The sequence below is a fragment of the Theropithecus gelada genome, chromosome 12, assembly GCF_003255815.1.
Source record: "Theropithecus gelada isolate Dixy chromosome 12, Tgel_1.0, whole genome shotgun sequence".
Taxonomy (NCBI): Eukaryota; Metazoa; Chordata; class Mammalia; order Primates; family Cercopithecidae; genus Theropithecus; species Theropithecus gelada.
The window spans coordinates 27,802,010-27,825,874 of record NC_037680.1 but is presented as its reverse complement, the minus strand read 5'-3'; the positions used below and the strand labels follow the sequence as shown (position 1 = coordinate 27,825,874).

The window sequence follows — 23,865 nt, the reverse complement described above, 5'->3', positions numbered from 1 at the left end:
CATCAATACCATACTTTTGAAAGTTTCCAAACAAAAGTGTTCATCCAAGAATTCAATGGTATACTGGAATGTCACTCTTCATTCACTTCTCTAGTGTACAACACCCACTGCATAGATTTTCATCACTAAAACTTATCTTCCCCATAACTATCTACCCAAAACAAAAAATCATTCTGAAGAACGAAAACAAAATTTATTAATTATTCAGGGCCCAATTATTACTCTATAGATTAACTGAAGAGTCAGATCTCTTAGCAAAAAATTTTCAAGGTCTTTAGTTTTTAAAATCAATTTGGTTGTTAACTGCTGTGCCAGAAAACAGAGAAAGGAGGAGGAAAACACACATATTAACTTGTAATGTTTGAAAGCGTTCTCTTTTGTTTGCTTGTTTTTAAGAGACAGGGTCTCAATCTCACTCTGTCATCCAGGCTGGAGTGCAGTGGCACTATCACAGTTCACTCAGCCTTGAATTCCTGGGCTCAAGGAATCCTCCAGTTTCAGCCTCCTAAGTAGCTCAGACTACAGGTACATGCCACTCCACCCAGCTAATTTTTTTATTTTTTGTAGACATGGAGTCATACTACATTGCCCAAGCTAGTCTCAAACTCCTGGCCTCAAGCTGTAAAAATGTTTAATTGGCATCAGAAAAAAATGTGAAACTCTATCACAGAATAATGTATGGGAATACTCTACATTCTACTCTTCCATCAACTTTCACATTTGTTATCCTGTGTAAGTGAAAAATTGTTACCAAAAAAATGGGTGTTGCCTATAAGACACAGACTTAAGTTTTTATAAAAAAATGTAATCTTGGCCGGGCATGGTAGCTCACACCTGTAATCCCAGCACTTTGGGAGGCTGAGGCGGGCAGNCCGGGCATGGTAGCTCACACCTGTAATCCCAGCACTTTGGGAGGCTGAGGCGGGCAGATGACGAGGTCAAGAGATCGAGACCTTTCTGGCCAACATGGTGAAACCCCATCTCTACTAAAAATACGAAGATCAGCTGGGCCCGGCAGTGCACGCCAATAGTCCCAGCTACTCGGGAGGCTAAGTCAGGAGAATCACTTGAACCAGAGAGGCAGAGGTTGCAGTGAGCCAAGACCGCGCCACTGCACTCCAGCCTGGGCGACAGAGCGAGACTCGTCTTAAAAAAAAAAAAAAGTAACCTTTAAAACTAACTTTTCAGATACTTATTAAACAGATGAGGAAATGGGACTAAATGAGGTTAAGTAATTTACCTCACCGATAAGGAAAGTGGCAGAGGCCAGAATTGGAACCTAAATCACAATTTCAAAGTTCCAACAACTGCACCGAATTAGCAGCAAAACTGAATGCTGCTTGTTGACTCCCCAACCAAGAGTCCTTTGTCCTTAGCCCATTTAAAAAAATAAAAATAAAAAAAAATAAAAATAAAAATAAAGCAAGCAATCAGGGAAGCAAAGATAGGAGTTAGAGAGGTAGCAGATAGGGCTGACTCTCCACTCTGCATTCCTCTGACTTTATAGCAACAGCAGCTGACAGTAAAACCAAAAACCTAAAAGCAGACAGATACAATGAAACAGTGCTGAGGAGAAACTGGAAGTGACTGGCATCTTCCTCCACAGTGTTAACCCTGTAAGAAGCAGTTCTGCATGATAGAATATGTAAATTTAAAGTTCTATCCTATTTAAATAGTATAGACAAGGCAAGTAATCAACAATTCACTTTAAGTTAAAATCAAATAATCATGCTGGATCTTCTGCCATCTACACTGGTCTCCTTCATGGCTTATTCCTATCAGCCTCTCCTCCTCATGCTGTTTCTATGCACCCATTACTGTTTTTCTACGTCAACTCTACCTAAAACTAAATGAAGATGCAGAGCTGCATTGTTTACCAATACAACCAAACTCAATCCAAGTGACCAGCATCATGCTATGTGCCTGTATTACAAACTTTTTATCACTTAAGATAGAAAGTGACAGAAGTGCCTGAATTGCTCTCCTGCCTGTCTTAGGTACTGAATAAAACAGACATGATACCTTCCTCAAGACATTTAGTCTTGTTGGGGAAATAAGTGTCTACTCTCTCTCGTGCACACGCTCTTTCTCATACATATATAAAATTCACACACACACCCTTACACACACACTCAAGTGAGAAAAATGATACTAGAAAATTAAAATAAACTCAAGTGGTAAGGACTAAAAGTACTACTGAACTTCAGAATACTTACAGCAATAAGTAAGCCTAGTAAAGATGGTGAAGAAAATTTCATGAAAGCAAGGAAATCATAACCAAAACTTACACACAGAATGGACTGCTCTACTGAGCTCTAGGAAAAATTAATAGTATATAGCAAATGAATGTAATTGATCCTCATAAAAGAACAAGCCAAACTGACAGCATCTCAGCAGCAGAGTTAAACCTTAAGCATTAATTTCTTCCCAATATTTAATGTCACATTTGTTAGTTCTTTTCATCTAATTATAATCCTGGACAATATGCCAGTAGGTAGATATGTGGTTTCAGAGGTTCAAGTAACTTTAAGAGTCAAAGGTACTTTAAAGGTCACTCAGTCCAATTCTATTTCACAAATGAGAAAACTAAGGGCCAGGAAGGTTAAATAATTTCTACGAGGTCACACAAAACTCATCCCTTACGACTTTGAAAAGTATTAAGTGTGAAGAGTTTGCTTTCTTTAAAAGGACACCGGAGACTTCTTTTACAGTCTTTGATTCAAATTTCATTTAAAACATAATACATACAAATTATTCTAAGCTCATTAAAATATCTTACAAATTTAGGGTTTGTAAAAACACACTAAGTATACAAACTCACCTTGGGACAAACCATGGATTAAAATAATTTAACCCTTTAACTTCCTAACTTTTGATCATGCCATACTACCATCAGTAGCAGATCTCTCAGGGCAGCTCCCCAGTTGGGAGGGTAATGCTTCTCAACACAGGTATCCTAACTTCCCCTGCTCTTTGAATGGCAGATACCTGATGCAAGCCAGACCAATAATGCTCTCTATCTCAAGAATCTGGAATTTTGAACTTTTAATGGGATAATAAATGATAGAACAGTAAAGCTATAATGGACCTTAGATATTTTCTAGTTCTCAGCCCATTTTACAGATGAAGCAGTACAACGGTAAAGCAAGAGCCCCAGAGTCAATCAGCCTGAGCTCAAATTCTGTCTCTAGCATGTTCTTTTTTAGATGGATGATCTTAAGTGAGTTACTTAATTTCTAAAGTTTCAGTTTCTTCCCCTGAAAAAGAAGTAGTAACACCTATATGTCCTACTGTTATAATCAGCTCTAAACCATCTACTGAGTTTAACAAAGTGCCTGGCACATGCTCAACACACTCAAAAACACACACTCAAATGTTAGCTGTGATGAACAACCTGAGGCTCAGAAAAGCTAAGCAACTTCCCAAATTACATGGCCATTTAACCCATTTAGGCATAAATGGGTTAACCCATGACAACCAGAACTAGAAACAAAAACTCCAGAACCACATTTCAGTGGTCTTTCATCTATACCACCCTAGAAACTTCTAGGCCTAACATTCAAAACTATCTATAATTTAGTATAATTCTACCTTTTTTCCAACCTAATCTCCACCCCTATTTTTACTCCTTCATTCACCAAATATTTACTGAGTGCTTCTATGTTTTAAACAGTTTCTAGTGCTGAAGATATAACAGGGATAAAAGGAATGGGAAGACAGAAGTAAAAGATGTCTGCATGTCCAAACAAAAACAGGAGAATGATACGGTCAGCAACATCAGAGTGCTATCCTCCTGAAGTTTCTAAACAGGAAGAAGAATCGGCAATGATTGACAGAAAACATCTACCATGGAAGAACCTTCCTTTGGTCTACTCAGCATCCTCAGAACTTGCTTTAGATATTCCTATGCTCAAATATTTGCTTCAACATACACCATACAACCAAACCTGAAAGCCCAAATTGTTACGACTCTCTCCAAGAAGCCTTCCCTATAACACGCAATGAATCACCTCATGCCTCTCAACTACACTAACATTTAACTTTCTCTAATGCTCTTCTGATGTCTGTCAGGTTGTCTTAACCCTGTAGTTTTTGCTAACTTTCCAGATACATGTTTTTGGACTTAATGGTTCATTTAAGTTCCATGAAATCAAAGTCTGCATCTTCTTTTATTCCTAACAACATTTCAGTAAACAGCCTTACACATACTTTTGCTATACAGAACACTTTAGTTTCCCAATATCTTATTTAGATAACAACTGGCATTTAGATAATAACTGGCATGTCATTTGCTTTTGTTAAAAGAAGAAATGCTTCATGTTTTTACAGTATCAATTTACAAAACTGCATTTTATACCCTCTCCATTATGAAACCTGAAATATATTACTGCCAACAGTAATTCTGAAAAGGTATCAAAACTGATAATATTCCTACCCTACGAATTCAAAATATCACTTAAAATATGAACATAATGGCAAAAATTAGACAACATATGAGAGGAGATATGGCAATTCAAATTAGTCATGGATCTTCTTTAAAAATAAGGTGAACCACATGATTCATGTAGACTGGTACATTCTGGTATGAAAAAGTATCTCACACAAATCTACACACACCTATAAGAGTTACTTAAAACAAAATAAAGATTTATACTGCAACCATATCTGCGTGTGAAAAGATTCTATATTTAAAGAGGCCTCTGACTCAAGAGGAAACAAGGATATGATATTTAGGTATACATAGTACCAAAGTAAGCAACCAAAAAGAATTCCTGAAGGAAGAATTTATCAAATTCTGCTAATAAATTTTATATATAGATAGATATTGGGGGAGGGGGAGGAAAGACACAAATATAGCTCTTCGAACAAAAAAAGAAATAGAAGCCCATTCAACACTCAACAAACATTTTTCAAGCATGCATTATGTGCCAGGCACAGTTCCAGGCACTTGGAATATATTAATGAACAAAATAAGCAAAGATCTTTGCCCTTAGAGACATTATATTCTAGCAGGAAAAAAATCTAAACAATAAAATGGGACAGTTTCCCACAAATTTCTTATATGCTTAAGATAACATAAACACGGGAATAAATATAATGGTGCCAATACAGAGGAAAGCAAAGTTAACAAACTGCTAAGAAAAAAAGAAAGAAAATCTGAAAAGCCAAGAGCAAAAGTCAGACCAAATTAAGTAATGAAAAAATTACATTTCCTAATAATTTAACAGTCTAACCAAATTGGCCACTTTCAAGCCTTCCGAAATTATAAAAAGTAAAATATTATTTACAAAAACTATAATAAACTTAATCACAGTTCAGATGGTAACTCTGGGTTCTGTAAGAACCCTGAATATGCAAGCATGGTGACTATGAGTATATGCTTTTGTGACACCAATATCAAGGGTCTGAATTTCAGCCCTACACTAGCAGCAAGATCTTTCAGTTTTTCCTCTATAAAACAGAAACAGTAATAACTCATAGGGCTGTTACCAGAATTAAATGATAATCAAAAACTGGAAACAACTCAAAAATCAGAGAAATGCATAAAGATAGCATATCAAATTCACTGGACTACTACTCAGCAATATAAAGGAACAGACTCATACAACAAGGATGAATCTTAAATGTATCATGCTGAACAAAGTAAGCTAGACACAAAAAAATGTATGATTCCATTTATATGAAATTCTAGAAAAGGCAAACTAATCTACAGTAAAAGAAAACAAATAAACAGTTGCTTGGAACTATGAGTGGAGAGAGACTAGTTGCAAAGGAGCACAAGGGAACTTTTCCAATGTTGGAAATGTTCTATATCTTGTTTTCGTGCATGTATGAATTTGTCAAAATTCATCAAACTCCACAATGTAAACAGGTACGTTTTTTGTACGTAAATTATACCTCAAAGAAAGTTTATTTTAAAAAAGATTAAATGAAACAATATATGTAAAGCCCTTAACACAGTATCTGGAATATACGAAGTATTCAGTAAATGGCAGGTATTAGTAAAAACATCAACTGCCAACTATACAACACTCATAGGGAGGTGGCAGAACCGCTGGCTGCCTGATTTTTCTGGTCTAAATTCTAAGTAAACCTAAGTGTACAGTACTTGACCTAGACCAAGTGTCGTGAGGAGAACCACAAAGACCAAGTTAAAGGAGGATGCCAACTGGCAGCTCTCAGCAGAGGACAATGATAATAAGGACAGGGAAGAAAATAAGTAAAAGATGTTTCCGTGTCCAAAAGAAGAGGCTACACAGGATGACATGATTATCAACGATACAATGTTACCAATGCCCAAGAACACCTAATCACCTCATCCAAGCATTGTTAGAATGTAATCAGTCAGAATGTAACTCAAAATCTAGTCAATGACTTTGTTTATATAAACGAAGTCTAATGATAGTCCAATAGCTACACAGACGAGACAGGCCTTAATTTTAAGGGTGGGTGGGGATAGCGAGGGAATGGGAAAAAGCCATCCACGAAGGATTCAAAAGATTTTGCCAACCAAGCAGGACAGCACAGTTCAGAGACACCCGGCAACAACTGTGAATCCATAAGCCAAGGTTGGTTTGTTCGTTACAAGCCTACTGATTGAAAAGAATTCAAACTCCTATATAAAAATAAGGAGTTAAGGACATCCAGACATCGAAAGTTACTTAAAATACAATTCAAGCGAAACACAAAACATTTGTGAAACGTATGACATTTTACTGTTGCTTAGAAATATTTATCAAGGCAGAACCATTTTTATAAATACATAATTCTCCTTAATAACAGAAGTCCTGTAAATAAGACCAGAGAAATGAATTTGCTGTCACTCATGAAAACACAAGTCTTCTGATATACATATTTAAAAAAGAAAGAAAAAGAAAATCTGATACCCCAATTGGGACACTCTGGGAAGCAAAAGACTTCAGACTATAAATCTTAACTGTTAAGGTTTGCTTAATTGATTTTAAGAACCTCCACTTTTAGCATTTATTAAAGGGGCAGAAAGGACAGGACAAAGTTAATCAGAGGTTCTGGGTTTCAACTCTCGTTTTATCAGAATTTGGATTTCTTCTTCCTTAAAATTGGGCAACTGAAGTAGGCTACTGAAAAGTATCCAGGTTTAGCACTCATGCTCTACTTTGAAAATAATTTTTTCTAAAAGAGTTAATAAAAAATTGCAAGGTGCGGCAGGGCACGGTGGCTCACACCTGTAATTTCAGCCCTTTGGGAGGCCGAGGCAGGTGGATCACGAGGTCAAGAGATCGAGATCATTCTGGTCAACATGATGAAACCCCGTCTCTACTAAAAATACAAAAATTAGCTGAGGGTGGTGGCGCGTGCCTGTAGTCCGAACTACTTGAGAGGCTGAGGCAGGAGAATCGTTTGAACCCGGGAGGTGAAGGCTGCAGTGAGTCGAGATCGCGTCACTGCACTCGAGTTTGGCGACAGAGCTAGATTCAGTATCAAAAATATATATATGCAAGGCGCCGCCAGGCGCGGTGGCTCACACCTATAATCCCAGAACTTTGGGAGGCCAAGGCGGGTGATCACCTGAGGTCAAGAGTTTGAGACCAGCCTGGCCAATATGGTGAAACCCCAACTCTACTAAAAATACAAAAATTAGCTGGGCGAGGCAGTGGGCGCCTATAATCTCAGCTACTCGGCGGGGCTGAGGCAGGAAAGTCGCTTGAACCCAGTAGGCAGAGGTTGTAGTGAGCCGAGATCACGCCAATCCAGCCTCGGCGACAACAGGGAAATTCCATCTCAAAAAACAAACAAACAAACAAATTGCAACACGAGTTAAGCACTTTTATTTTTAATGAAGCATGAAAAAGTTACTCTGTAAGTAATCTTACTAAATTAAGATAAAATACCAAAACATATGCGGCATACTAAGGACCATATATGTTGGTGATTGCAAAAAGTAATATATCTTCCAGGAGTTAACTGTTCACTCTAGAACAGATTTCCTTATTTTTGAGATGGAGTCTCGCTCTGTCGCCCAGGCCTGAAGTGCAGTGGCATGATCTCTGCTCACTGCAACTTCTGCCTCCCGAGTTCAGGCAATTCTTCTGCCTCAGCCTCCCGAGTAGCTGGAACAACAGGCGCGCACCACCGCGCCTGACTAATTTTTAGTAGAGACGGAGTTTCACCATACTGGCCAGGCTCGTCTCGAACTCCTGACCTCATGATCCGCCGGCCTCGGCCTCCTGTAGTGCTGGGATTACAGGCGTGAGCCACCGCGTCTGGCCTAGAATAGATTTCTTGACTCAAGTTCTAAAATAATAGGATCCAAGTAATTACACACAATACTGGTACTTTTAAGACCATCTTTCTTTTGGATCAAGACCCACAAAATAGCAAAAATATCCAAAGTTGTGCTTATTAGGGTTCAATGCAATTAACTATTGTACATAATATAATTTTATCTTAATTTTCCTTCCCATGGAAAACTGAGTCAAGTTTGAAACAAATAAAAGAGTTCTCACATCTCTAAACCTTAGAGATAAATGCTGTTTTAATGATATATATTTATATCTATGCACACACATATGTATATGTGCATGTATATATATGTATTACATATACGTTTGTATACACACACAGTTAAGTTCATCCTGATACTACGGCCATATTCATTTTCTACTGAAAATATAAGACTTTCAAGTAATCAAAGAGAAATGTGATTAAATCAGAGCAAAGTAGTAATAACAGGGTAACACAGTGAGGTCAGAACTCGACCAGCCAATCAAAGGCATAAAAGCATTTCCTGCAATATTAATAGTCAAAAGAGAAAACCAATCACGGAAACCTCGAGCTTCCTTTTGACAGCCACAGAAGCAAGAGAACCAATCCACACACACCCGAGGTTGACAATAAGGCGGGACTGCAGGTTCATTGAAGAAATTCTTGAGGGTGCAGTTACTATGAACTTCGCAAGCAAGTAACACCACTCGAGTCATAAACACTCTCTGTTAAGCCAGATATTCAACCGTCTGCAAAATTTAACCCATCGGAGAAAAAGCAGCAGTTTTCCCAAAAGGTGCTGTATTATCAAAATTACAACTGCCAATTTAGATGCACTAGGTCCTCAACTTCTAAGGATCACCTCGCAATGACAATTCTCGAGGACAACGCTACGCCGGCAGCTCGCTCCGGGGCAGCCCCGGCTCCTCTCTAACACTGCGCACGGAGCACGGCCGTCTCGGCGAAGCAGTCAGAGCCCGTCCACCCCGCGCCCGGCTCGGGTCGGGTCGGCTGAACTGACTGGCGGGCGGCTCTCGGACGCTACTACCCGGTCGGTAGTCGTGGTCCCCGCCCTCCCCCGCCGCAGTGCTGTACCGCCTCATCCCGCTGCACCGTCGCGGGCGGGGAAGCCAGGATGATTACACTGCTGGGAGGAAGATGTTTGTTTTGAAAGCGCCCTTCTACAGTCATTTCAAAGAGAACCCAATACAAAATTTAAAAGTGGAAAAAATAATCATCTTGCCTAGCCAAATAATACCCCGCCATTAATTAGCCCCGCGCCTGGGGGAGGGAGGTGGGAAGGTAAACAGAGACCGTACGCCAAGTGCGGCCAGCGCATCCCCTGCGCCATTCCCGGCCGCCGCTTACGGCAAGGCCCCCTTACGGCAGCGTAAGCAGCGCTGCGAGCTAATCACAACACTGGGACGCAACAACATGGCGGCCGCGGGCGGGCGCTACGCCAGCCGAGAGGGTTTACGCTACTCCGCCGGCGTAGAGTCCCGTGCGTTAGAGCAGCAGCGGCGCCCTCCAGCGAGCGTAAAGCGCTCTGTGAATGGCGAGGCCCGACTGACAAAGGGGAGGGGGGAGGAGGGAAGGGGGGGTAATAAACACTCGAGTCCCTACCGATTCCTCCTCCTTCTCCATCCCGGTGGGCATCTGGGGCACGGCCCGGTTGATGGAGACGCAGTCGTTGAGATCAGGCATGTCCTTGCCGCGGTAGATAGGCAGCGGCTTGGCGGCGTCCAGCGCCCGCGCTCGGAAGGAGAGTTTACTCATTGTCTCCCCGCCTTACAGGAACAGCCCGGGCGGCGGCGGCGGGGCGGGCGGGGAGGGGGGGAGGACTCCCGCCGCCTCCTCCACCTCCTTCCTCAGTGCAGCGCGGCCGGCCCGCTCCTCCTCCTCCTCACTGCCCCCGGCCACAGCATGGGCGCCCACCCCGCCCGAAAACAGCCCCCCGCCGCCCGCGGCCGCTTCCACACACTAGATCCGCCGCTCGCCCGCCCGATCCGCTCCCTGCGCCATGGCCAACATGGCGGACATTACCACAGCGGCGGCGAGCGATCCCGGCAGCCCGCGCGAGAGCGCGCCCCCGCCGCGGGAACGCGCCTCGCCCTCGCCCTCCCTCCCTCCTTCCTCTCCCTTCCCCTCCCTTGCCTGCCCACCCACTCTCTACGCGGCGCTGCCGGCCCGCGGGAGCGTGCTGGTCTCGGTCCGCTCCAGGGAGAGGGGGCGGCTGCGGCGCCCCTCCGCTCGCCGGCCGGTGCTTTCGCTGTGTGGCAGGTGCCAGGTGCGCAAGTTCGCCCGCGCCCGGGAGCGTGCGCCTCTGCCTCCGCCGCCCGGTCATCCCTCTCGCTGGGTGTCCCGCAGGAAGGCGCCGGGCAAAGACGGCCGCGCCGAGCAGCGCGTGTGTGCAGAAGTCCGGGAGCGGGAAGGGAAGATGTCGACCCGGACCCCACTAGCCATCACCCAAGCCTGTACTCGGACAGCGCTTATCCCCCAAGGCGCCCTGAGCTCAGGCTAATTCGCATCCTCCGAGGCGCTCATCCCGGAGAGGTGCGACAGGTCTCTCCCATCACTCTGCTCCGAGGGGCGCCGCGCTGCTGGTGCCAGCCCTCTCCGCCGCCCTTCCCTCTGTACCTGTCCGAAAGAGCTCTCCAAGGTGCAGCAGCGCGCTAGTCCTCGGCTTCGCGAGGAGGACGCTCAGGGCAGCAGTGAGGATTCATGGTTTGAGGCTGCCAGATGCAACAAGTGAACTTAGGTTCCCTGTCACCGAAACTTCGGTACAGCTGTTTAGTGGATGGTAGGTATTTCGTGGATGGTAGGTATTTCTCTGAGTTCAAAAATAGTAGCTTTACTAAAAGTTCAGCTTCTAAAAATTTAACCAAGGCAGCACACATTTGCGAAGTAGCAGATGGGTGTCAAATGTGAGGTGCTGTGGAAGACTCGAAGAAGTCTGAGAAAAGGTTCCTGCCTCAGAGAGCTTTCACCGTAATGGAATGCCAGGACTGCTGGAAAGATGAGTAACAGTAAGAGATGCAAATAGTTAAAGAAAATGACAGCTGGAAAGATAAATGACAACCGAAAAAAAAGTGTAAATATTTTAAGAAAACAATACAAGAGATGACACAGGCAGTAAGTAGGACATGATTAATTACCAAACGAGATCTAGGCAATAATTGTGAGAGTTCAGAGAAAGGAGGCATGACTACAGCCTAAACAGGTTAGAGAAAGTTCTCAAGAGGAGGGAAAATCAAGGTGACTCAAATAAGTACTAGCTATTGTTGACATCCACCTGGTTTAGCCAAGAGGCTCTTGGTTAGTCTTTAAGCATTACACATTTCTCACAAAACCGTACAAAGAGAGTTTTTAACACATTTTACCATTTTCTAATAATCGATCAATACTCTGCCTAACTCAGAGAAAGGCAGATGATTTCCTAAAGACCAACAGTGAAAAAATTGATTCCCACTGTTATTTCTATGTGACGTTAAAACTATATCTCTTCCTCTATTACGTCCTTCTTCCCCTTAACTTCCTCCCCTCCCCCTTTTTCCTCCTCTTCCTCTTTCCCTTTTCTCTCTACAGTCTCCTCCTTTGAAGGCAGAATGGTGGATATAGTATTCATGGTAGTGTCCAAATAGTCTAACCAGTCTGTCCCAGCAAAACTCCGAGTATTGTTTAGTGGGGCTTCAGTGTTTTTCATCCACTTTGTTGTTGGAAACAATGGAGATGCTGTGACTCATTTCTTGTAAGCAGTACCTTCCTCAAGCTTATGGGCATGTCCTGCTCTCTAAGTGCTACCTCTGGAACAGTTCCAATCCTCTGGAAGCAAGAACAAGAAGTTCTTGGGAGGGGGTCAGCACTGGGTTCAAGCCTGAAAGGGAAGAAAAAAGCAATAGTTGAAGAAATGAGTCATCCAGAGCTTTCATCTGGATGCCCAGCCCTCCTCAGGTTCAGAAAGGATAGCTTTCTTCTAGTCCCTGTGTTTAGTTTTACTGTTTCTCTCAGAAAAGGAAATATTGACTGTGTGTAATATACCAACCATTGTAGCAACATGTTATATATATTATCTCAACTAGTTGAATTCCACTTAATTCTTATTATAACTCTATGAAAAAAATATAATTTTACCAGTAAGAAAACTGAGCATCAGATAATTTGCCAAATTTCAGTTCCAACAATTTGCAGAACTGGGCTCACATTCAGGTCTGACCTGACTCCAAAACTCTTGTTTTCTCAGTGGTGCTACCCTGCTATCCAGGCTCCTCAGTTTATTGACCAGTCAGCATTCTAGAGCTGCTAATTCAAAGTTGATTACTAGGACCTTCCAGCCAACGGCCAAGAGAGCACATAAGCCAGAGTCTAAAGTTGCAGTAGACCAAGGAGGGCAGGAACAACATCTGTCTGTCAATCACTGTATCCCCAGTTCCATGCCTCACATATGGCAGGCATCTAAAGTATATTTGTTGACTGATATTCCATGAAGAAATTCACTGATACTGACCCCATGCCACTCTAGCTTATAGTTCACATATCTTACTGGCCTGTCACCTGACCTAGCTATTGCTGCCAATATTTGTTCTTACTGTGGCCTACCCTGTTGTCCAGCTTCCTACCTTTGGGCATAGAAATTTTAGAACCAATTAATGTAATTCAAAAACAGCTTTTTGAAACCTGGAATTTACAGGAAGGGATTTTTTGCTGTAGTAGTTGTTTCTTTATTGTTCTTTTACTTTGACCACGTAAACGATTTCTTCCCCAAATCTCCATTTTCTTCTCGCCCTGTAGGCAATGATTATAGAGCTGGGAATAAAACCGTTTGAGGCAAATAACACAATATGCGCTTCAACAGAGACACAGCCTGTGTTTTCTTGGCTTCCAATTCAGTGCCCAAGCCAGAATGCCTCTGTTCACATTTGGAAAATGACTTTTATTTCTATGCAAATATTACTTTTCATAAAGTTTATTTCTGACTGATTTGTTGAATACTCATATAATTGTTAGTGCTAAAAACAAAAAAACTTCTCATAAAATAAAAAGTTCTCTTATGAAATATTTTTATCAAGACCTGCTTCAAATGGGTGTGTAGCCTTATAATAGCCTATTTTAATTTCCACATACAATGCGCTGAGTAGAGTCATTCTAAAATCAGTCCACTTCAGATATGCTCTACATCAATTCCAAATGACATGCATTTAGCCCAGCAAGCATAATATATAAGCACCCAAGAATTAAAACCAGTTTTAAAGCCATATCAAAATAAAATCACTGTCTAAATTAGAATAAATGTCAAGTAACTGTTAGAATTAGGATTACATTCCAGTGTCCATCTCCCAGTACTATAATCAAGGCAGGCAACTTCCAAATAATGGACAAATTACTTTTTGAAAGGAATCTTAAAACTAGTAAACAAGTTGCTATTCAACTGTTTCAGAGTTTTTGTAAATGTCACGTTCTTTCTAATTGGCTCCTGGTTTCAGCAAAACCAATTGAAAGTTAATTGAGTTAGTATGTGAACTGCATCTCCACCCCTCCCTGTTATGTTCCCAGGAATGAGCCTAGTACTAATAAAGCTTCGTTGTTTTCCATATGTAATCTGAATGTGGGGTATGCATTACAATCGACTGGAATCAGTTCCGTGGTTCCAGTGCCCTTTTCTGAGGCAGCTCTGCGTCTTTGAGACGTAGGGAGAGAGACTACACTGAGAGGTGACCTGCCAAACATCTACTTCTATCTCTGCATTTGCCACAGTGGGAATAGGAGATGGTAAATAAAAATTTGTGACTGTCGCTCAGTTTCTTAGCAGCATCACTCCTCTCAGACCTGGTTGGAGTCACAGGGTGCCACCTTGTGTATAAGCTGACAATGTACTTCCCAGTTCCACAAAGGATCCAAATAGACTCCAAAATAATCAGCCTGAAAGCTCTGCATTTTGTTAACTAAGAAAAAAAGAAACAGATTTGAAAACACACAGCTCCAGAGGGTCCACAACACCCTATCTGAATTGCACTGACAGGCTGCCTCATTTGTTGCCCAACCCCTGACCGTAAAACACACCCAGTGCTCCACATTTGGAATAGATTGACGCTGCTCACTCAGGCTTTTGGATGGGGATAAGAGAAATAAGCAAAGCTCTTGTGACGAAGCTAATGAATCTGACTTGGACAGTTATGTGTGTCCAAACAGCAAGCAAGCTATGTAGATGTAATTTTAGAACTTTGGATTTTTTTTTTTTTGAAATGGAGTCTGGAGTGCAGTGGTGCAATCTTGGCTCACTGCAACCTCCGCCTCCTGGGTTCAAGCGATTCTCCTCCACAGCCTCCTGAGTAGCTGGGATTACAGGCACATGCCACCATGCCTGGCTAATTTTTGTATTTTTAGTAGAGACGGGGTTTCGCCATGTTGGCCAGGCTGGTCTCAAACTCCTGACCTCGTGATCCGTCCGCCTCGGCCTCCCAAAGTGCTGGGATTACAGGAGCAAGCCACGGTACCCAGCCTGGACTTTGGATTTTTGAGAGGCACTAGGTTCCATTGAGCTGATGAATATGAGCCTACTTATTTCAATAAAATAAGTAAAATAATTATTTTTAAAAATAAGCCCTTATTTTAATAAAATTGGATGATAGTGAGGTTTTAAAAATGGCTGAATTTGGAACAGGAATACAATTGTTGGAGCAAGGCCATGGAAGATAAAAAATAGGATCCTTTCCAATCCAGCTACCTTGCCCTCGAGAAATTCCACACTTGGAAGAAACCCACTCTAAATTCAGCACAGCTGTCATTCAGCTGAAGCCACTATTACATTCATGGAACTAGCTGGATGATTCATATTATTTTCATAAGGGTGTTGGAGTGGAGATCCCGGGGCTTTCGGGGCTACAGGTGCACACCCACTGTTGGTTTAGGGCTCCTAAAATGTATATTCTTCTCAGCTTCTGTCTCCATTGGTGCATCCTGTTCTCCTGAGGCATCTCTGAAAGGTAACTTGGAAGGTTGTTTCTATCCCTGTGAAGGCAGTTTAGTCTCACTGACTTTGCTGGCCCGTCTCAGACAACAAGCAGGCTCAGAGCACTGAGTTCACTGGGGTCCAAGAGTTAGCTAAGAGGAGTCCATTGTCAGGAAACTTGGGTTGCTAGTCTAAACGTGGTTCTTCTCACCTATTTTGTAAGTCTCTACCACCAACAAAGGATTAAATGTTTATAACCACAGATTTGTGAATGGCGTATGCAGCTGGAAATCTGAATTGAAGAAAATCAGTGAATTGATTTAGTAACAGCCACGCCTTATTGATCTGATCTTTGTTGTCCCCTAGAACAAAATAACCTGTTTCCTAAGAAAAAGGTTCTGATAGTAGCATATTGAGAGCCCCCTAAATTCCACAGTGACTTGTTAGGAGGTAGAAAGGAAAGCAACTTTGTTTTCTCCAAATTAGAAAACAGATTTACTTGTCTTTCCTCAGCTATTAAAGGGGACTTTGGCAGGGAAAGAAACAGAGACCATTGAACTAAAACACACTAATTACCTAGAAGTTTACTGACTCACCCACACCTCTCACCTTGTTTCAGAAAGGATTTCAGGTGGCTTTTGAGAGATGCTAAAATACGCTAGGATAGCATTTGGGCTCTAAATTTCCTAGTAACACGAAATTAGGAACCTTGTCAGCTTCACAGCTCACAATATCCATTAGATAAAATGACTGCTCAGGAGAGTTACAGTTATTCCTGGTCCTCATTGCAATGTCCAAGAGTCTTTATAAATAGAGCAACTAGGTGATATAACAGATATTTCAACAGTATTCTTACAATAGATACAAAAGGGGCATCCAAGGGCTGTTTCTTATAGTGACCCTCCACATACACCGACGGCATTATATGCAATCCAGCACAAGCAATTCTGCAGAGGTTAGAATGGAGCTGGATATCTGCAGCCATGAGCCCCACCCCATACAGATCTGGGGGTATGAATGGATACTACGGCCCCAGGCAATCCTGCCTGAAGATTGTTTTTCTCTCAGCTGTCTCCTGATAAACTGTGCTGCTGAGAGCTCAAAATTGTGCACTATTACGATTGCCTGAAGTGTAGCTCTTCTAAATGCCCAATTAAGGGCAGGCCCACATGCCTTAAATGACCGTGTTGTGGAGGATAATTTCAGGAAAGAAAGAAGCTTAACAAGAACCAGTGCCTGAATAGAAAGCTCTCGTCCCGCTCTTGCAATGAGCTAAGGGTGTATCCACTGGCAAAGCCAAGAGGTAATTTGACCTTTGCATAAACAAGGTGTGCATTGCTATCTCAGGTTAGATGGCATCAGCGGGTAGGGAGGTAGGGAAAGGTTGTTCTTGCACACTGCATCCGTGTGAAGGTTGTCCTCTGGTTGGTATAGCCATTGTTTGCAAGCTTTGTTTTCTAGCAGTGGATGCTGCTTCCAATGCTTACATTGTGCCTCTGCTTACTTAGAAAGAGAGCTGCCCCGTCTGTAACTGCTGCTTCTCGAGGGCAGCTTTTGTAGCCCAGCAGACTGTGCAAAGCTGGTTTTGAAGGAAACTGAGTTTCAGAGTGTCCTCTGTTAAAGGAGTACATTAGGTCCTCCTACTTGCCATACAAGGGACACTTGTGTACTAAGTCCCGGGACACTTATGTACAAAGTCCCCACCTTTCACATTACCAGTGCAGCAGTTCTTCTAGCACTGTGCGTTCCCCTGTAGGGCTGGTACATAGGCCCATAGCTACCGATGATGCAGACCTGCCATTTTAGGAATATCTTGGGAGATCTGCATGGGCAAAGGGACTCCAGAAGTGGATGTCAGTTTGAGAACCAATTTTCACCACCACATTGATGCCTTCTACTAGGTTTGAGGGCGGTTATAGCTTGGTCTGGAGCTTGGTACCTGAAGGCCCTACTTTTATGGTCTTTTCTCCTACAACTTCTCTACTTCATGGGAATGAAATGGCTTAAATAGCATGTGCCAGCCCATGTATGAAGTGACGCCAGTCATTTAAAATGTGCCTGAGTGACTAACAAAGAAAACAACATTTGAAACCTATTTTAGGTATAGAGATAAGTCTGGAATATTTTACCAAAATATTCCCCTGAGTGAGAGAAATGAGATTGCAAGGAAAGGATGATGGTAAAAAGAAATACTTACTTTTTACTTTATAAACCTCTCTGTTATTGTTCTAGATAGATGGTTTTAAAAACTCATTTTAAAGAATTACAGTCTGGTAGGCCAGGCAAGGTGGCTCATGCCTGTAGTCCCAGCACTTTGGGAGGCCGAGGCGGGAGGATCATGAGGTCAGGAGATTGAGACCATCCTAGCTAACACAGTGAAACCCCATCTCTACTAAAAATACAAAAAAATTAGCTGGGCGTAGTGGCGGTTGCCTGTAGTCCCAGCTACTCGGGAGGCTGAGGTGGGAGAATGGTGTGAACACGGGAGGCAGAGCTTGCAGTGAGCCAAGATCGTGCCACTGCACTCCAGCCTGGGCGACAGAGCAAGACTCCTTCTCAAAAAAATTTAAAAAAATTTTAAAAAAACGAATTACAATCTGGTAATAGAGCCGGCATGGGCTTTGGAGAGAGACAAAGCTGGTCTCCCTGTGTTCTATGACCCTTGTTAAATTACTGCAGCTCTGTGAACCTCTGTTACTTTGTGAAATGGGTATAATGTGCCTATCTCACGGGCTTCTTATGAGAAGTAGATGAAATAACATGATACAAATTGGCTAACACAGTGCCAGGCACACAGGCCCAATCAACATTAAAGTTACTGTTTCTATTCCTTTCCCTCTGTGTTTTTATTTACATGGCTTGAGGTGATTAAAATTAGATAAAATTAGAACTGTAGCACATAGGAAAAATGAAATCTTGAATTTCTACTCCAGCTTATGGTTCATTCTAAATTCTTGAAAACTAGAGTAAACTGAACATATACCCTCCCACCCCTCCCCACTCCCAGTCGACACTTTATTCCCTAGCTTTGTTTGGAGCTCATCAACTACCCAAGAACAGAGTGGAACTATTATTCAAATCGGCGTGGCCATAGGGCCCTGCCAAAAAGATGACATTAGAGCCTTCAAAATGAGAAGATCATATCTTTGTTGGAGAGACACATTTATATCTAAATACTTAATCGACTCTGAAAAGTCAGATATCTTTCTCATTGTGCAAAAGTTCTCTTCAATAACTACAATGAGATGAATCACATGACCTTAAGACTGGATTTGAGGGGAGGGATTCTGCTTTTTCTTCTGTCTTCCCTCTTACCCTGTCTCCTTTGCCATTTCTTCCTTCCCTCTATCCTCCTCTTAATTTATGAAATTCTAAAGATAATTTTAAAAGTCCAAATTTCTTTCCAAACAGCAACATGGTTAACTCCTATTCGAAATCAGAAAGAGCTAGGCTACTTACCCATGAAAAATACCCCCATAATCCATGGACTGGCTGTGTCTGAGTTTATGTTCACCTGCAAAATAAGGCTACTGTGTTCACAAGGAATATTAGCAGGAGTCATTATACAACATATATAACATAGTGGGACGATTTCCAAAAGAATTTACAAATGATGTTTGAAAATGCTTGTCTGATTGTTTTTAACAGATATTTATCCTAATGTGTCCCCATCTACATATCCACTGGTTTAATAAAGAGTCAACATCTCTTGGAGTCAAATCTGAGTGAGCCAGAGCCATTTGAGTACATGCTCTTCTTTTTTTCTTTTCTTTCTTTCTTTTTATGGTAATAAAAGAAGGAGATAATGACACTGGTTTGCTTATATGATTTGTAAACTAACTCTGAAAGTCTTTCCAAAAGAAAAGTTCCCAAAATGCGGTAAGTTTACCCAAGTCTTTGCTTTGAAGGAGCATACTGATCTAGATGTATGTATATTGCTGTGCTTACTAAACCGGGCCCATTACTTACTGACCTTCTCTCCTTTTTATTATCCACTGATAAAATTTAATTAAGGAGAAAAATATTGGAACATCAGGCTGGTAGCCTTAGTTTTACTAATCTTTCCTGACTCCTGAGAGGTGAGAAAATTCTCCAAACAAGAGATTAGCCAAAATAGAATAATAAATATCCTGCTTGACTTTGTGTTCTCTGGCAGGATATTTTATTCTTTGTTAGTTTTATGAATTTATGAACAGTTCTGAAGGCATTCTATGTGAATAAGCTTAAATCAAGCTTGATTTTTTCATATGTTAATTTTATTTTTTTACTTATTTATTTTTAGAGACAGGGTCTTGCTCTGTCACCCAGGCTGGAGTGCAGTAGCATGATCATGGCTCACTGTAACATAGAACTCCTGGGCTCAAGCAATCCTCCCACCTTAGCCTCCTGAATAGCTAGGACTACAGGTGCTCACTACCAAACACAGCTTGCTTATTTATTTATTTATTTATTTAGAGACAGGAGTCTCACCACATGGCCTAGGCTGGTCTTGAACTTCTGACCTCAAGCAATCCTCCCACCTCAGCCTCCCAAGGCTCTAGGATTATAGGCGTGAGCCACTGCACCTGGCTTATATGTTAACTTTAATGTAACCTTTAAGTGTATAGATTTTATTACTTATAGAGTAATCTTACCCAAATTACAAATAATTTGCCATTACGTGAAATAGAAAAGAGGAAATAACCCCAAAATGCTTAGAATTGAGAATGTAAACTTTGTTTTCATCCCCAAATCAAAGATACGTTTCCCACCCTAGAAGGTGATGCCTGCTCTAAATAGTACAGCTAACAGCCCAGAGCAAGCACAATTATTGGCTTCTCTTCTGCCCTCTAGCCTGATCTATAGCAATAAATTCCCAGGGTGGCCATGCAATTACACACAACATGATCACTATCACAGCAGGCCCAGCTAGATATGGATACACAACATGATCACTTACCCAGTAGGCACCGTTCAATATGGTTAGACAACATGATCACTACACAGCAGGCCCTTTTCAGTATGGATTCCTAACATGGCCATGACTAATATACCAGGCACCTTGCATGCAACTGAAATGCAACCACCATCCCTGCAAGAACAGCTTGATGGGGACACATTATATTATAACTAACTCCACGTGTGCACTCAGGTGTAGATACTCTGCAGAAGGTCGTTTAGCACAGCAGGCTCTGCCATAGAAAAATTTGACCACAGACAGAGCAGAAACAGATATGGCCTTGCAGACAAGCTGTGATAGGACCTCCCAATGGGACTACTAACATGGCAGGCAATATTCTAAGTTTAGCCAAGTGCCAGTAAGAAAAAGCCTAATGATGAACAAAAGATCTGTAATTTACAAAACAGCACAACAAACGGACCTGAAGAAAAAGACAAAGAGCACACTGCTTATGTTGAGTGTGGATTTTCCTGCATCCACACCACCAGCGCCTGTGGCAGAAAAGAACACATTTGACATTATCCTGCTACTCTCATGAGAGCAGATCCTTTTGATGGAAGGTGGTATGTCTCTGAGCTGCTTTGATGTGTGTGAAAATACACCAACTTTTTTGTGTGTAGTAACATCACCAACTGTTATGTACAATACGAAAGAAAAGACTTTTAGGAAAATAAATGAAGTATTTCTTTTTTTTGCCAGTTTTAAAGAAGCAAATGGATTTGCCAGTTTGAAATCAAATTAACAAAAAGGGAGAAATTATTTTATCAAAAAGCTTTTCATTTATTTTTAAATGATACTATCATAGACTCCAATTTGGCTGATCTGGAATGTGGCCCAGAAATATACATTTAACAAATATACCAGGTGATTCTTCATCAGAATATTTACACAGCTTCATCTCATTGGTTCTTTTTTCTTCTTCATCTTTTTTTCCCCCTAATTTTCATCTTTCTCTTCTTCTCCCTATACTTTTTTGTCTCCTTTCTGTCTTTGGCTCTATCCTTCTCCTTTTTTTTTTTTTTTTTTTCTGTTTTTCTCTAGGTATGGGTAGGAAGATGCTGGGGGAGGGGTGGTGACAGGGATGGGAAGGTTGGTTGGACAGTTGTGAAGAAAAGAGGAGAAAGCAAATCCTGCCAATTTCATAAGCCTCAAGCCATGTTCCAAAACAGTACAAGGTCTCTATGTATTCCCTGTGCCTCTTTAATTGTAGCACACAGATCATGCCACCTAATTTTCTAGTCATGGTTATAGATGGAGGTCATCAGAGTCAAGAGAAGATGGGCAGGGATCTTAGATGGAGCTTGCAATTGTCCAAGTTTGTCTCCACCAACTAAAATATGCTGCATTTAAAATTCTTATGGCAAACCTGGGATTGGAGCAGCTATTGTCTTAGAATCCCACCCATGGTCTTTGTAAATATTGAAGTTCCAGCTCTCATCTCTTCCCTCTGCCCTTGACCCCAATCTCCATCTATTTATGGGCCCTTTGCTTCTGTTGTTTTCTTTCATGGACTATTTACTGAACATGGGTGCAGCAATATGGTTTGAAAAACCCTAATTCAGGAGGCAAGGAAATCTGGATCCACACCTGGCCCTGGCATTAGTCAACCTTGTGATCTTAGGTTATGCAACCACTCCAGTAGCATTGTCCTCAACTGTTAAAGAGAGGGGTTATCTACAGTGTTCATTTTAGTTCTAAAATTATACAGAATCAAAAGAAGTCATATTACTCTTCTGTACTGCTTCAAGATAAACAGGGCAGATGTGAATGATAACAAGTTTTCAGCATCCAGAATAGGTGACTTTTTGTCCTTAAAAAAAATTAAAACAAGCTAGAGTCAAAATAAAGGCTGCCAAATTTCCTACTGCTTCTCTTAGACCGTAATCAAAAGTAGTCTGCATGGTAAAATATAAACTTAAGAAGAGGCTAATGTTTTAAATTGGCTTTGTAAATACTGGCTTCTTAAATTTCCTTATTATTAAGAATATATCTTTATCTAGGCTGGGTGCAGTGGCCCATGCCTGTAATACCAGCACTTTGGGAGGCTGAGGCAGGCAGATCACTTGAGGTCAGGAATTCAAGACCAGCCTGGCAGACATGGTGAAACCCCATCTCTACTAAAAATACAAAAATTAGCTAGGTGTGATAGCGCACACCTGTAATTCCAGCTATTAGGGAGTCTGAAGCAGGAGAATTGCTTGAACCTGGTAGGTGGAGGTTGCAGTGAGCCGAGATCGCACCACTGCACTCCAGACTGGGCAACAGAGTGAGCCTTTATTTCAAATATATATATATATATAAATCTTGATTATCTTTTAAAGAAAGTACCAGAAATTAAACACTTTGAATGGGTTAAGTCATCAATTTATTATTACCACAACCCATATTTAGATGCCCTTTGAATAACGTGAGAAAAAAATATTTTTAATTATTTTCTTAATGCTTATAAAAAAGATTAGACTATGATATAGAATTAAGACATACAGGGCTCTTGGGACAGAAAAATCGCAGGGAGCAGTGGGGAAAAGAACTGACACTCGGCACAATCTCATCACCAGGCACTATACTAGACACTTCTAATTCATTTAACAGATAATTATTAAATACTTGCTATGCCTAACCTAAGAGCTGAGCAAGGAATGAGGAACAAGAAAGACATGGACTTTGCCCTCATTTAATCCAGTAACAATCTTTAACAATCCATTATTATTGACCTATGTTCTTTTCACAGGTTACTTTGTATTTTATTGCAACTAATGAAGTTTACAATGTTTCCTCTGGTCCAGTGTAGTGACTCTCTCCTATAATCCCAGCACTTTGGGAGGCCGAGGTTGGTGGATCACTTGAGGTCAGGAATTTGAGATCAGCCTGGCCAACATGGTGAAATCCCGTCTCTACTAAAAGTACAAAAATTAGCCAAGTGTGGTGGCACATACCTATAGTCGCAGCTACTTGGGAGGCTGAGGCAGGATAATTGCTTGAACCTAGGAGATGGAGGTTGCAGTGAGCCGAGATCGCGCCATTGCACTCCAGCCTGGGCGACAGAGTGAGACTGTCTCAAAACAAAAAACAAAAAACAGTGTTTCCTCTTACCCCTTGCAAGACATAAACATAACTTTCCTTTTCTATCCTATACCTGGTATTGGTGATGAATTAAGTGCTGTTGAGTAAAGAGCTGTTCAGGATCTACAAAGCAGGTATTACTTCCTGTACTCAATTAACTAAATTAACGATATTAGGCTCTCACTTCTCCCATCTAGTCAGACAGAGAACTTCATTAGAAAATTTAACAACAGCCTGACATTTCCTTGAATTTCATAGTTCAATATTAGTTTTTTTTTTTTTTTTCCTGGTCAAATACATGTAACATAAAATTTACCATCTTAACCATTTTTAAGCATATAGTTCACTATCATTAAATATGGTCACATTATTGTACAACCAATCTCCAGATTTTTTTAATCTTGCAAAACTGAAACTCTATAGTCATTCAGTAACGACTCCCCATTTTCCCCTATTCACTTTCTATGAATTTGACTACTTTGATACCTCAAAAAAGTGGAATTATACAGTGTTTGTCTTTTTGTATCTGGTTTATTTTACTTAGCATATTGTTTTCCAAGCTCATCCAATTTGTAGAATGTGTCAAAATTTCCTTCCTTTTAAAGGCTGATTAATATTCTACTTTCCTTTTCGGGTGCGGTGGCTCACGCCCGTAATCCCAGCACTTTGGGAG

The 23,865-nt window shown here is 41.4% G+C and overlaps 1 protein-coding gene across 2 annotated transcripts in view; it reads right to left on the bottom strand.

The window, feature by feature from the left end:
• The window catches only part of EPC2 (enhancer of polycomb homolog 2), a 143,803-nt gene extending 133,305 nt beyond the window's left edge, over positions 1–10,498 (bottom strand). Inside the window, exons 1-2 of one of the 2 annotated variants that reach the window (XM_025405475.1) lie at positions 10,203–10,288; positions 9,868–10,031 (exon numbers count right to left, since the gene is read on the bottom strand). In XM_025405475.1, the coding sequence (XP_025261260.1) occupies positions 9,868–10,020 (153 nt within the window). In that variant the 5' untranslated portion in view covers positions 10,021–10,031; positions 10,203–10,288. Of the gene's footprint in view, positions 1–9,867 lie in introns of both variants that reach the window. The other variant, XM_025405473.1, reaches the window with a different exon arrangement.
• Between the last annotated feature and the right edge of the window lie 13,367 nt (positions 10,499–23,865).